The sequence below is a fragment of the Polyodon spathula genome, chromosome 5 (genome assembly GCF_017654505.1).
Source record: "Polyodon spathula isolate WHYD16114869_AA chromosome 5, ASM1765450v1, whole genome shotgun sequence".
Taxonomy (NCBI): domain Eukaryota; kingdom Metazoa; phylum Chordata; class Actinopteri; order Acipenseriformes; family Polyodontidae; genus Polyodon; species Polyodon spathula.
In genome coordinates, this window is record NC_054538.1 from 68,798,902 (window position 1) to 68,813,099 (window position 14,198).

General features: G+C 37.6%; 1 protein-coding gene across 1 annotated transcript; it reads left to right on the forward strand.

Annotated features, from left to right (window-relative positions):
• The first annotated feature begins 1,356 nt into the window (after positions 1-1,356).
• On the forward strand, positions 1,357-8,639 carry kcnk17 (potassium channel, subfamily K, member 17). The gene is made up of 5 exons (XM_041251514.1): positions 1,357-1,560; positions 3,509-3,623; positions 6,745-6,911; positions 7,456-7,624; positions 8,410-8,639. Exons 1-5 carry the CDS (start codon positions 1,357-1,359, stop codon positions 8,637-8,639), a joined length of 885 nt encoding a protein of 294 aa, XP_041107448.1.
• The last annotated feature ends 5,559 nt before the right edge of the window (positions 8,640-14,198 follow it).

Sequence of the window (14,198 nt, forward strand, 5' to 3'; positions counted from 1 at the left end):
CTATTTTTTTTTCTTCATCTACGATTTTGCCATTTGTATCTCTTAAACATTTAATCTCCTCTTTGAATGTTCTCTTGCTGTTGTAATATTGGAAAAACATTTTGGAATTGGTTTTAGCCCCCTTAGCAATGTTCATTTCTATTTCTCTCTTGGCCTTTCTAACTTCCTTTTTGACTTGCGTTTGCAGTTCTGTGTACTCTTTCTGCATACTTTCTTTTTGGTCCTTTTTTAATGCTCTGTAAAGTGCCTTTTTTCGCTGAATATTTTTTTTAATTGATCTATTAAACCATTTTGGCAATTTAGTTTTACATTTAGATTTGTCTACTTTAGGGATGTAATTGTTTTGCGCCTCTAGTACTACATTTTTGAAGAACAACCATTCTTCTTCTGTGGGTGTTTTCTCTATTTTACTCCAATCTACTTCTGTTAGTCTCTGTTTCATACCTTCATAGTTTGCTTTTCTAAAATTGTAAACCTTAGCTTTAGTCATTACTTTTGGGGTTTTAAAAAACACTTCAAATGAGACCATGTTGTGGTCTGAGTTTGCCAGTGGTTCTCTGACCTCTGTTTTAGTTATTCTATCTTCGTTATTTGAAAAGACCAAATCAAGGCATGCCTCCCCTCTAGTCGGTGCCTTGACAAATTGTGTTAGGAAGCAGTCATTCGTCATTTCCACCATTTCTATTTCATCCTTCGTGCTACCCACCGGGTTTTGCCATTTTATTTGGGGGATGTTGAAATCCCCCATTAGTATGGTTTCTCCTTTGTTACACGTATTTCTAATGTCATTGTATAACAGATTATTGTGCTCATCGTCTGAATCTGGCGGTCTATAGCATGCTCCTATTATTATGCCCTTTGAATTTTTGTCCGTTATTCTGACCCATATTGATTCGGTTTTATTTTCTTTGTCCAGGTTTAACACCTGGGCTTCAAGACTGTTTCCTTTGCACTGCAGGATTTTAAGTGTCATTTGTAATACATCTGACCTTACACAATTTACATAACTAGATACAAACTGTATTTAATTTTTGAATTTATTTTAATGTCATAATGTATCATTTAAATTAAATAGTTTAATCATTGAAACCAATTGAGAATACATGTTTATGAACTCACAAGAAGCACATTTCATCCTAGTCTGGTTTGGTGGTGCTACATGGATACAACATATTTCCCTTTCTACTTTGACCTTTGGATAACTCACAATCTATTTGCATGAAAGTTAAGTTGTCAGAAAGGTTTCTCTTTGAGTGATGGGAAGCAATTTGACTGCCGTAGTTTGCAAAATAAATAAATCGTTCTGCTTGCCCCAGTCCCTCTTAGATTCAACACCTGTCTCAGCTCATCGGGAACATGGTTTCTTTAAGGTTTCAGATCCCCACCACCGTGATCCTCAGTTTAATCTACGTTGCATATGTTCTTGCTGGGGGTGCTATTTTCTGGTACCTGGAAGGGAATCAAATGGAGGAAAACTCTCAGATTTTTGACAGAAAGAAGGTAGAATTACTGGAACAATTCAGCTGCATCGAACAGCATGCACTGGAAAACTTTGCCCAGGTAAGACAGAATTTCTGAAAAGATACAAACAAACTTCTGGTCAGCTAGCTGCCTTTCATCAAGACAACCGCTACAGAAGTTGCTTTTGATCCAATCATTACTGACACAGGATTAATCCTGATTAAACAGACAGACTCTCGTGTCGCTTTGATACTCAACCACCAAAGTGCTGAGCACATTACTCAGTTCTCTCTTCTTTCCCTCTTCCCTATTGTTGCCAACCAATGCTTATTGCATTACTTTTTATTAGTACCTCACAGTGCAGTTTTACCTATTCTTCCAAAGGGGTTTCGTGGTATTGTATTCTTTAAAAAGGGGGACAGACAACTATAGTGTTTTTCGGGCTTGCTTTTGGAAGCCAGGATGTCAAATCTGGCTATAAGGTTTCATAGGTATCATTGAAAAGATTGTCAATTAAGACCAAGAAGGGGTACATTGGTTCAGTTGATTTATTTAGAGTACTAAGGGGAGTTTCTCCATTTGCTAACATTCTTGCTTTTGCTTTTGCTTTTTTTGTATTTCTCAGCATATTATAAAATCATTTTAAAATTGTTTTGCCTCTGTCTTTATCAGATGAATTACTGTTTCAGTTTTATCTCAGAATCTATGACTGTGTTTGAAGTATTGGACTGTGAATTGACCCAGTGATTGCACAAAAGTTTCTGTTGAGAAATCAAATTTAGACAACCCTTGCATTATGTGTGCTCTCTGAGTGTTTTTGTTTGTTAGAAATTGGCATTAGTACTTTTAGATAGTTTTCAAAGGTCTCCTGAAGTTAATTCTAGAGGAAGGTCTGATTAATTAATTTAAGTGTTTTTTTTTCATAAACTGTCATTTTAAACCTAATCTTTCTAAAGCTTTGATTTGACAGTTACATGACAATAGTGAACTATATAGTATAATATCTTAACATAGAAATTATTTAAAGCAAAAGGCGTTTCCTACCTTACTATGCTTCATGATCTCATCTCTTCAGATGGGTTGAACATTTTCAAGAGCACTTTTTATTTTTTCATTTGATAATAGCCATGCTTAATATGTAGCCATTCCTTGTCTGTATTAGTAATCTGATTGCTAAAGTGAGCCATGTTATGTTTTGCCACTTGAGATCCAGTGAAGTTGTTACATTTTTTTGTGTTTACTTTAAGAAAATTGGACACAGGTCACAGGTAATAGAGCACATACTATCTCTAACCAAATTATCATTTAGAGTTATCTCAAATTAAATGTTATGCTATCTTGAAATATTTAGAGATTTCTGTAAAACCTTTCAAGATATCTCAAATTGAATTCCAGATATCTTTAATTTTTTTTTTTTAGTTTTTAAGACATCTAAAATTAATTTAAAGATATCTGTAAATCAATGTGAGATCCAAAAATGAAACAAAGATATCTCAAATTGATTTACAGATATCTTTAAATACTATGGAAACCATATGGATTGTGCTAGCATGGTGTGCCAATCTATCATTTAGAGATATCTTAAAATGAGGGTTTTAAAGATATCTCTAAATTTGAAGATATCTTCAAATAACTTCCTGTTCATTTAAAGATATCTCGAAATGGCTTCCTGTTCATTTGAAGATATCTTCAAATGATTTTGAGATATCTCTAAATGAACAGAAAGTTATTTGAAGATATCATCAAATGATGTAGAGATATCTGAAAAGTATTTAAAGATATCTAATAAAACAATAAAAAAGCCTAATTGTGAAATTGTACATCTGAAAACAGTATTGTGTGGAATGCAATATATATCTTAAAACGACTTAAGCTCCATTTAAAGATATCTGTAAATGATTTAGAGATATCTTCAAATATTTTGAGATATTTGGAAATGATTTAGCGATATCGTCAACTATTTAGAGATATCTATAAATGGATTTGACATATCTCTAAATGATAATTTGGCTTGCCATACTTTTTTTTTTCTTTTCTTCACCTATAGCAAGTAATTTGGGCGTACAAGAGTGGGATCATCTTTACAGGGAACCGAACGCTCCGTGGCTTCTGGCAATTCAGCAGATCAGCTGTGTTTAGTGCCACTGTTGTCACAACCATAGGTGAGTAGGAAGAGTATCACTTCTTATCACTTGTAGTCAAAGCACAAGTCTGTTTCAAGAGGTGATTATGAAAGCTTTAACATTCAGGGACTGCTCTTCAGTTCTACTTGCCTGCCATAAACATATGTAACACATAGAAAGTTTCTTAACCCTTTCAGGACCAAGCATTTTTCAGTGGGATGCTCCCCCAGAACCAGCTGTTTTTGGCTGTAGTTGACTCTCTTCCTATTGAAAAAAAAAATCACCAAAAACCTATTTTTTACAGTAGCATCTTGGAAATGGCGTCATTTTTTTTCAGAACAGTCTTTAGAACATTATAAAGTACTTCATAAACCATATAAACGTTTCACTTTTTTTTCAGGAAAATAATGGACACTACTCTCGATTTATTTTCTCAAAATAAATATTTGTAACTAAATAAATTTTCATTTCATTCTTATCAGTAATGAGGAAAAAAACATACCTGACACAATTAGTTCATGAAATAGTACATGTTACTATCTACTTGTTTCTTGATATTATTGTAAAATATATATTAAAACGTGAGACAGAATAAATGTTGTGATATAATTATCTAAAGTTAAATACATCAGATTTACAGCGTTTAACCCTATTTTATAAGCTCTAAACAAGTTCCTGTGATGTTTTGTTTCTGCTTTTGTCTCTGTCGGGCTGCCTGACATCACACGAAAACAAAAACTATCAGGAAGGGTAACGTCAGTCCCTCCCCTATGCAATGATATGTTTCAAGTCTTGAAGGATTAATAGAAGTAAGAACCAGCATCCTCTATCAGTACCCTTTGGCCAATCTAGCCTATGTTGCATATGTCTGTGGCATAAGACTAGATCAGCTCCTGACCTATGTTAAAAGCATCTTACCACAGACAGGGTTCCCAGAATTTACAGCGCCTGGTGGTGATGTCAGGCCAGGAAGTAGACAGACAACAATAAATGTGAGCGAATCCGCTGTTGCTCCAGTTTATTATAAATCAAAAGGTTTAACAAAACAAAACACTAATAAAATATTTAAAAAATAAATAAATTTTAAAAAGGCATGTTGGCCAAAACAGACAAACAAACAAGTACTGCCCTGGTATAAACCCAGCACGAACAGCAATTGTAATGATTTTTAGTTTCTCTTTCACTCACGTCTCGTTCTGCCTCTGAACACACTACCATGTTCAGCCAGAGCTGCAGGTTTTGATATTGTGGCAGGGGGATGAACTGGCTATTAATTATCTAGTTTATCCCTCTGCCACATTCGGTACAGGGTTTCTCATAGGCGTGGTCAACAACCAGTTTGGCAATAATCACTAGCTGTTGCCCAATGCATTCTCACGATTTTATCTGGATATGACATCCTAACCCCATCCAGGCTGTCAAACAATAACAATAAAATGGTGGGTTTTTTTTTAAAAAATGTATTTATTTATTTATTTATTTTTACACACCAACAATACATTTTAAATAATAATAATAATAATAATAATAATAATAATAATAATAATAATAATAATAATAATAATACAACAAATACAAATACAAAGTAATGCATATGCACACAGGGGCGGGGTGTGCTATGTCACAGTCCCATTCTGTTTCGGATATTTTCTTTGAGAAGAGCAGCCTGAGAGAAAGCTTTTTCCACATGGGCATTTGATATTGGTAAGGTTAACAGCTTTATGGCTTCTAATACCAGATCTTCGAAGCAGCAGTTCTTTGATCTGACATCCAAAGCATGCCCATTGATTCAGGTAGTTGCATAGAACGTGACTGAGATCCACATCATCTGGTGAATGTAAATGCTTGTTGATTTAAAATTCTTTTTTTCCCATCATTTATTCAGTGTTGAGAAGTACAGTCTCTCGAAGCCTGATTCAAGTTGAACATTTTTGTTCACTGTTTTGATTGCTTGGGCTTAATAAAAATCAGCAGCTTTGTAGAATAGCAGTGCTCTGCACATGATACAAGGTTTAAGTGCACCTTTAATGCATCAAAATTGACCAAACAGTGGCAAGTAGTTTATGTAAGGACATCCTCATAAGGCAAATTAAAAAAACTATACCACAAACAAAAAATCAGTATTTACAACGCTTGCAACATTTGCAAATCGTTTTTATCTTGTCAACCCATGTTTTAAGGTTAGGATTGGCATCCCGTTCTTTTCTATATAATGTTTTTGTATTATGACAATTTACACAGTTTTCAGTTATTTGAATTTCCCTCATTAACCCTCAATGTCGTTCACCATTAACCAAGCACACAACACTTTCCATTGCACAAGCGGATGTCATTTTCACATAGGTGAGGTGCCATGCTTGTCTGTCTGCCATTTGGACAACAGCAAATTGGCTGAAGAACTCAGATCATATGTTTCAGATGTGTTGATGCCCAACTTTCTTTTTTAATTCATGGACCCCAGAGAAACCCTGAATTACCTGCCAACATGACCAAAACAAGCCCAAAAAAATCACCACCCACACAACGCTATTTTTTCACACACAATAAAAAACAAATCTGCCCAATCTGGCAAACACTGACCAAAGACTTGCCAGATTAGACTAGATGGCAAGGCAGTCTGTGGGAAGTGCACTGGTATAAGCGAAAAGCGTGTTTTCTGCGTAGATTTTACTTAGAAATGTAACAGAACTCTGAACAGACAGACACAGCCTCTGAACTCTGTTTCACACAAAGTGCTTTCACATTGCATAAGTTGTTATATTTTTTGTTTTATGGTATTTTTATAACTAGTTATTTATGTTTTAAAATTTTATGTGTGCATACAATGTTATGTATGATGTTCACAAATAAAAATATTAAGTTGTATCCAATTGTCTGTTTTTCATTTTCATATCGAAGCCGTTTTAAAATGGAGCTGCACGCTTTGTGGGCGCGACGGTTGTATGTAGTTCTAGTGTTAAGGACTGTAAACTACAGTACATATCTGAGTAATTGCAACAATAACCATTTAATCAGCACAAAACTAAAAAACTAAACAAAAAAAAAACATTTGAAGCTGCTCACTCTTTAAAGATACTGGTTCTGGATAACTGTACTCTTTTCTATCATGGGTGATCTTCAGTATGGACTTGAATTGATATTTTTCCTCTTGTTGTTAAAGGCTATGGGGACATGAGTCCCACCACGACTAGTGGTCAGCTGTTCTGTGTGCTCTTCGCACTGTTCGGGATCCCTCTTAACGTGGTGGTACTCAACAGATTCGGCAAGTTCATGCTTTCCATTGAGCAGAGAACCAGTGGTTACATCGGAAGGAAGATCAATCGCAGGGTAAATATATCAAACCAGCAGCGACTATTTATCTAGTTTAAAATATTATTAACGCTTCTAATTAACCTGGAAATACAGTATAATCCAGCTGCTCACTGTACCCGAGACTGCACTCATTCCCATTTGAAGCCCTGGTCTGTGCACTTGCAGCTAGCACCTCAATTAATTGTCCAAAACACAAGGTCTCTGTTGCCTGGTCCAATGACAAAAAACCCTCCCACCACCTTCCAAGTGTAGGGGTTGTTTTAAACTAATGCCCAAAAGGCTGGCAAGCTGAAGATATAGTTAAAAGTGATAAATTACTGTATTGTTTACATTAGACATAGTAACACTCTAATCAAACATATATAACATATCATAGCATGGCTTTTATTGTGAATTACACAGCATGTACTTGAAGTATCTCAGAAGAGGACTGTACAGCCTGCGGTTAGCAAAATATCTGTGAGGTGATGGGTGCAAATGTATTAAAATGTCATTCATTAAATCTAATTTACTTCAAGGAATAGCAATGTAATATGTATTTGATGTTCTATTTCTGCAGAAAACGGCCCGAGTTGCAGTCGCTGGGATATCCTTCCTGGTCGGCATGACATTGTTTATCTTCATCCCAACATACGTCTTTCACACCTTCGAGAACTGGACCTATCATGAGGCATTCTACTTCACCTTCATCACTCTAGCTACCATTGGCTTTGGGGATTATGTTGCAGGTAATTAGGTTTCCCACCCATTCAGAGAGATGCGCGCTACAATATTTCTGTGAATTAACAGGAAGAAAGATGCTTTAATACTAAAAGTGACTCCAGACCTATTATTTTCAGCCAATGAAAATACATGGAAAAGACATTCTATTGAACTTTTTCTACAGAGGTCGACAAAAGCCATTCTCACACCAGACGTGTGGTGAGCAATTCGAGCAAATTTAATTAACTCAAAGGTTTCCACCAAGTGAAGCAATAATGAACTCCTTTTGCAGTGCATTTTCCACATGAAAGACACTCACTCCTGGTTCCTGGCTGGCCAGTGATTGAGTCCTGCAATGCTCGGCATACATCTGGTGTGAGAAAGGCTTAAGGGTCTACAATCTACAGGAATTACCAACACTGAATTCATAAATCATTACTTAGAGATAAAATATTTGAAGATTTGATACTGTCTATTAGATTCATTATGATATAAATCACTAGCTTTTGAGACACTGAAAAAATTTCCAATAGGAATTTAAAAATCATAGAAATTTTTTTACAGCACAACAAACGCTTGGTAAACTTGTTAGGTTTAGTCCTTTACTAATTCTGTACCTTTCATCTCAACCCTGCAAAGGCTAGCCATGTTCTGTTATAGCAAATGCAAATTTGTGATTTTTCACGTTCAAGAATCTCCAATATCAAAGTTAAAAAAGATTAGAAACATGATTTAAGTTTGCCTAAAATGTCAATTTGTTTTACCATCAAAGCTTTTTGGATTATTTCTTTCCCTATGCCCACCTCTGTAGGAGACGACCCTGACATAATCTACCCGTTTTGGTACAGTCAGGTTGTGGCAGTCTGGATCTTCTTTGGGCTGGCGTGGTTGTCCCTGGTCATCAACTTATGCATTGAAATGCTGGAGAAGCTCAGCTTATACCTGAAGCAGAGGCAGTTGAATACTCTGGAGAATAAAACCATCGAGGAGACTGTGGAGGAGCCTGGCCCTGCACAGCCTGCGGAGGAGACAAGCGTGTGAGTGCATGCTTCCCATCTAGGGTTACTGCCTGAGGATCTGGATCTTGTGGGTGGGACCAAGATGAATGGGGTGTAGTTATACCAGACGCTATGTGCTTCAGATTGTGGAATTCATTGTTTCATAGGACAGAGACACAGTTCTTACTGTCTAGCTTGTTTCCTTATCCTGACTTTTAGCCTGACCTCCATCTCTTGGAGAAGATGTTGAAAATCTGAATCTTTGTCCAAGCCCTACATATTAAGATTTTATATATTTATATTGTCTCCCTCACATTGGATATCCACACTCAAAGCAGCAAGGTCAAATAATTATTAGTTCCTATTTTATTTTCGAGGTTAAAAACACAAAAAAAACGAACATGTTTCGACCTAACAATTGCCGTGCTCAGCGTTTTTGGAATTCATAAAGAAACTTGCTGTGAATTGAGTGCAAAAGAACAAACATTCTAATATAGTTATATTGTAACTGCATCTGATATCACTGGTTGCAGTTAATCAGCATTTACTGGCTGCATTTGTACAGGATCTGTTCTGGGGTTGCAGGATTCAGCAATTGACATGGGTGGGGCCAGTATGTATGGGGCTTAGTTACTCCAGATGTGGGTGTTTAACTGTCATTTATTTCCATTACTGACACCTGTCAATCTCATTACTAACACCAATATTCCTTCTCTTCTCACAGGAGCAAAGAAGAGCCAACAGCATAAACATGCTCGTAGATGAGCACATCTCTGAAAACGACCGTCAACCTGTTCAATGCTTTTTTCCTGCACAAATTCCATGTTATAATGCACTTTCTATATTTTAAACTCTACTAAGCTTCTCACAGTGTCATAGCAGTCGCGCCATAAATAACTACAGTCGGCCTCGACTCATCGGGAAGCCTCCGGCGAAGGAAAAATATCCCGAATAAGCGGCTGTCCTAATTAAACGAGAGGCAGTTGAGACGATCTTAGCCACGCTTTTTTGATTCTTAAATAAAAGAAAAAATTTAATCACATTCTGATTAAATGTTAAATACATAATTCAAAATAAGGCCTTTTTTTTTTTTTTTTTTTTTTAATTCCTAAACAAAATTCTCACCTGCGAAGTTAACACGCCAACTTTCTTTGCAACAGAAACCACAGGACTCCGCCTTCTTCAGGAGTTCAACGTGGTTTACGCAATACACAAGTCACAGCGTAATCACTGCACTCTGAAAAGCAATCTCTGTTCATCATTTGAAAGTACAGTATCCCAATTAAACAAAGTGACGTCCCTATTAAAAGACATAAATAGCACTGGGAAGAACCGTCTCCCAGAGTTGTATCCCATTCAACCAACAATCCTGATTATCAGTATCCCGATTAGGTGGCGCCGACAGTAAAAGAACAGTTAGGTTAGAAAACGAGGGTGGCCACTACGCCTTCGTACCCCAGTACGGCAGTAAAAATGTGAGCGCCCCGAATGAGGAAAATATTCGTCCAACTGGCTTTTAAAGCACTCAGTGTGGAAGTCAATTGCCTTATATACAGTGCTCCCCCTTTATAAGACGTCTTTTTATACTGCGGAACAGGTTATAAGGCGGTATGGTCACGGCTTATGGTCATTTGCCCCATAATGCCATTACACTTACACTAGCACTCTCATTGTAAGACGGAACACAAACTATAGCCCTCTACAGCTTTATAAAAGGGGGGCACTGTATATATATATATAGAGAGAGAGAGAGGGAGAGTAAACCCGCCGATATTCACAATCGTTCATTGCCCCTTTAAAATAGACCCAGCACACATAGAAATTGAATTTTCAAAGCTATGCCGCGCTGTTTTTAATAACAAAAAAATAAATAAAACGAAAATAAACAAACATGTACAAACATGTTTCACAACAACACGATTCACGAAAAGGCTTTCACACAATACCCTTCAGAACTACGACACACAGTCGTGCTCTTCACACAGCAGCCCCGAAAAGACCGGCTGCTTTCTTTAAATACCTTGCAAAAAAAAAAAAAAATAACAATAACATAAGTGGAATAACATGCTTACCGAGACTAGTTTTGAATGTTTCTTTACTTACATTCCGATCCAGTGGTGCGCTGTTGAATCTGAGGACGGAGCTGCGGTTTGGTACTTCAAACAACACTGCCATTGATAACTGTTATATACAATTTTTTTACAACTTTAAAATGTCTTTAATAAAATATGTTGTTTTGATTTGGCTCCTGATTTCCTTGAGAACGAGTCAAGTCAGGAAATGCCAGTTGCCGATCTGCCTGTGTCTGACTTATCCAAACAGCCTGTAGCCCCTTCAGTGGCAACGGTAACGTTAGCAAACAGCAGAGAGGTATATTATACATGTAGTATATTAACAAGAATAACACTGCCTTGTTCAAACACATTGTCTGCAAATTGACAAACTGAGACGGTGTTTACATGGACAAGTAATGATAGTTTTCCTCACAATATTTTGGCCGTACTTTTCAGGAATTGCGGTTCCATCAAGTTATGATTTAGGATGACTAATCGGGCCGTGACAATACAAACTACTGCAGTCATAATGATTTAGGAGCGGGGATATTTAAATGTCCCTGTCTGTGTACTAATTAGGGAAAGAATGACTTCTAACATTGTGAGGAGAGCTTTTATGCGTTGCCATGAAGATATAAACATTTAACAAGATACATGAATTCACGTGCTCCCGCACACATTCTGAATTACAGGGCGCATTAGCTACTTGTTTGTCTGGTTACTTTTCCAACACACACACACACATGCACAGCAGGCATACACACAGAATTATATAAAGTGTAATTTCTACACGTTTTACTACTTAGAATTTATATTTGTGTGTGTGTGTTTCTGTTTGTGGAACATAAGTTACATTTCATTAACAAACTGCCTTTTACAATACATGTTTTTATTTTGAATATAACCTACAATATTATATATATATATATATATATATATATATATATATATATATATATATATATATATATATATATATATATATATATACACACAGCTCTGGAAAAAATTAAGAGACCACTGCAAAATTATCAGTTTCTCTGGTTTTACTATTTATAGGTATGTGTTTGGGTAAAATGAACATTTTTGTTTTATTCTATAAACTACTGACAACATTTCTCCCATATTCCAAATAAAAATATTGTCATTTAGAGCATTTATTTGCAGAAAATGACAACTGGTCAAAATAACAAAAAAGATGCAGTGTTGTCAGACCTTGAATAATGCAAAGAAAATAAGTTCATATTCATTTTTAAACAACACAATACTAATTAAACTTAGGAAGAGTTCAGAAATAAACATTTGGTGGAATAACCCTGATTTTCAAGTACAGTTTTCATGCGTCTTGGCATGCTCTCCACCAGTCTTTCACGTTGATGTTGGTGACTTTATGCCACTCCTGGAGCAAAAATTCAAGCAGCTTGGCTTTGTTTGATGGCTTGTGACCATCTATCTTCCTCTTGATCACATTTCAGAGGTTTTCAGTGGGGTTCAGGTCTGGAGATTGGGCTGGCCATGACAGGGTCTTGATCTGGTGGTCCTCTATCCACACCTTGATTGACCTGGCTGTGTGGCATGGAGCATTGTCCTGCTGGAAAAAAAAATCCTCAGAGTTGGGGAACATTGTTAGAGCAGAAGGAAGCAAGTTTTCTTCCAGGACAACCTTGTACTTGACTTGATTCATGCGCCCTTCACAAAGACAAATCGGCCCATTCCAGCCTTGCTGAAGCACCCCCAGATGAGTCCAATTTTCAGCTTTGCCCAACACCTGGTTGTCTAATGGTTAGACGGAGACCTGGAGAGGCCTACAAGCCACAGTGTCTCGCACCCACTGTGAAATGTGGTGGAGAATCGGTGATGATCTGGGGGTGCTTCAGCAACGCTGGAATCGGGCAGCTTTGGCATAAATCAAGCCAAGTACAAGGTTGTCCTGGAAGAAAACTTGCAAAGAAGAAGAAAAAAAACTTGGAAGAAAAATAATCCCCGAATTAATTGATGTAATGTAAAATGCATGGTTATGTACGGTTGCCTTGTGAGGATGTCCTTGCATAAACCATTCGTGGTTTACTGAGAAAACCTCCTGTGGCGAATAAAAACCACATACCACAAACATATATCATTCAATATCCTCTCTCCCTCCCTCCCCTCCCTCTCTCTCTCCCTCTCCTCTCCCCTCCCTCTCCCCTCTCTCTCTCTCCCTCCCTCTCTCTCTCTCTCTCTCCCTCCCTCTCTCTCTCTCTCTCTCCCTCCCTCTCTCTCTCTCTCTCTCTCTCCCTCCCTCTCTCCCTCTCTCTCTCTCTCTCCCTCTCTCTCAGATTAAACCTGTTCTTTTAAAGTCCACATGTCACCTATTTCACATTACAATCTGATTATATTTTATTAAACTGCATTATAATAGTGTTCTAAAAATATGTGTATATCATTTACACTTTTGCGTTGTAACTGTAAGAAATTTACAATCTAAAGCTTGTTTTGAGTGCTTCCGCCAAAAAGCCCTGGGCTGCGTTCAATAAGCAGAGCACTTTTTTGTGGTGCTACAAGGCGGAAGTTAGGTCTTATTGAACATTATGTTAGCAAACATTTTCAAAAATGTTGGACAAAGTTGCAGTGTGGTTAGTTTTTGCAGGAGTTTCTGGAAGATAGACAGCATCATGCCTACATGACAGTATACTCAACAACGAATATTGCAGTGTTAGCGGCTGTGACAGCAGTGAATTCAGTAGTCCAGTGAGGATATAAAATTAAGTTGAGAATGTTGTGATATAGCCTACTACACCGATACTGCATTTAAAGCTCATTTTCAGGGAACCAGGGTTACGGTAAGTAACCTAACATTCCCTTTCAATTTGAAGACGACCAGCAATGACATTACGTATGGGATAATGTATCCCAGAGCCGTCACGCGGGAGAAGGAACGCCAGCATATGAGGGACGCACAACACTGTCTAACCCAAAGGTTAACTGTGAACTTATACCCTCAAGGACCCTTGTGCCTACAGAAGGCAATGCAGGGTCTACCACATTAAGATGGTAGAACCTGGAGAAGGTATGCGGCATAGCCCAGCTAGCCGCAGTACACATATCAGACATTGAGGCACCTCTGAAGAGGGCCCAAGATGTTGCCAACCCTCTAGTGGAGTGTGCAGCTACCCTATCACGTGGGGGCAAGCCAGCACCATTATACACAGTCAAGACTGTGTCCACAATCCAATGTGACAGATGCTGTTTAAAGAGGGGCTGTCCTAGGGTCCGTGTCCCATGACAGATGAACAGCTGGTCAAATTGATGCAGAGCTCTTGTCCTATGCATGTAGCATCTCAATGTCCGCACTGGGCAGAGGGAATTTAATCTCTCATTCTCCGTTGAAGCAAACGAAGATTGATGGAAGGACTCCAGTTCCACAAACTGATTTAATGTGGAAGGCAGGGTTGGTGTGCAGAGGCACCCAGCTGTCATCCTCCCAAACACACATACAGGAGTTGTGCACAGACAGCACCTGCAGCTCACTTACCCGCTTAGCAGAGGTGATAGCTAAGAGGAAGGCTGTC

Bases quoted from the DNA above. Each gene is read 5' to 3' on its own strand.
- kcnk17 (XM_041251514.1), top strand. From the start codon at position 1,357: ATGGTTTCTTTAAGGTTTCAGATCCCCACCACCGTGATCCTCAGTTTA. The intron at 3,624-6,744 runs GTGAGTAGGAAG...TTGTTGTTAAAG, and splicing joins CACTGTTGTCACAACCATAG to GCTATGGGGACATGAGTCCC. The intron at 6,912-7,455 runs GTAAATATATCA...CTATTTCTGCAG, and splicing joins GAAGGAAGATCAATCGCAGG to AAAACGGCCCGAGTTGCAGT.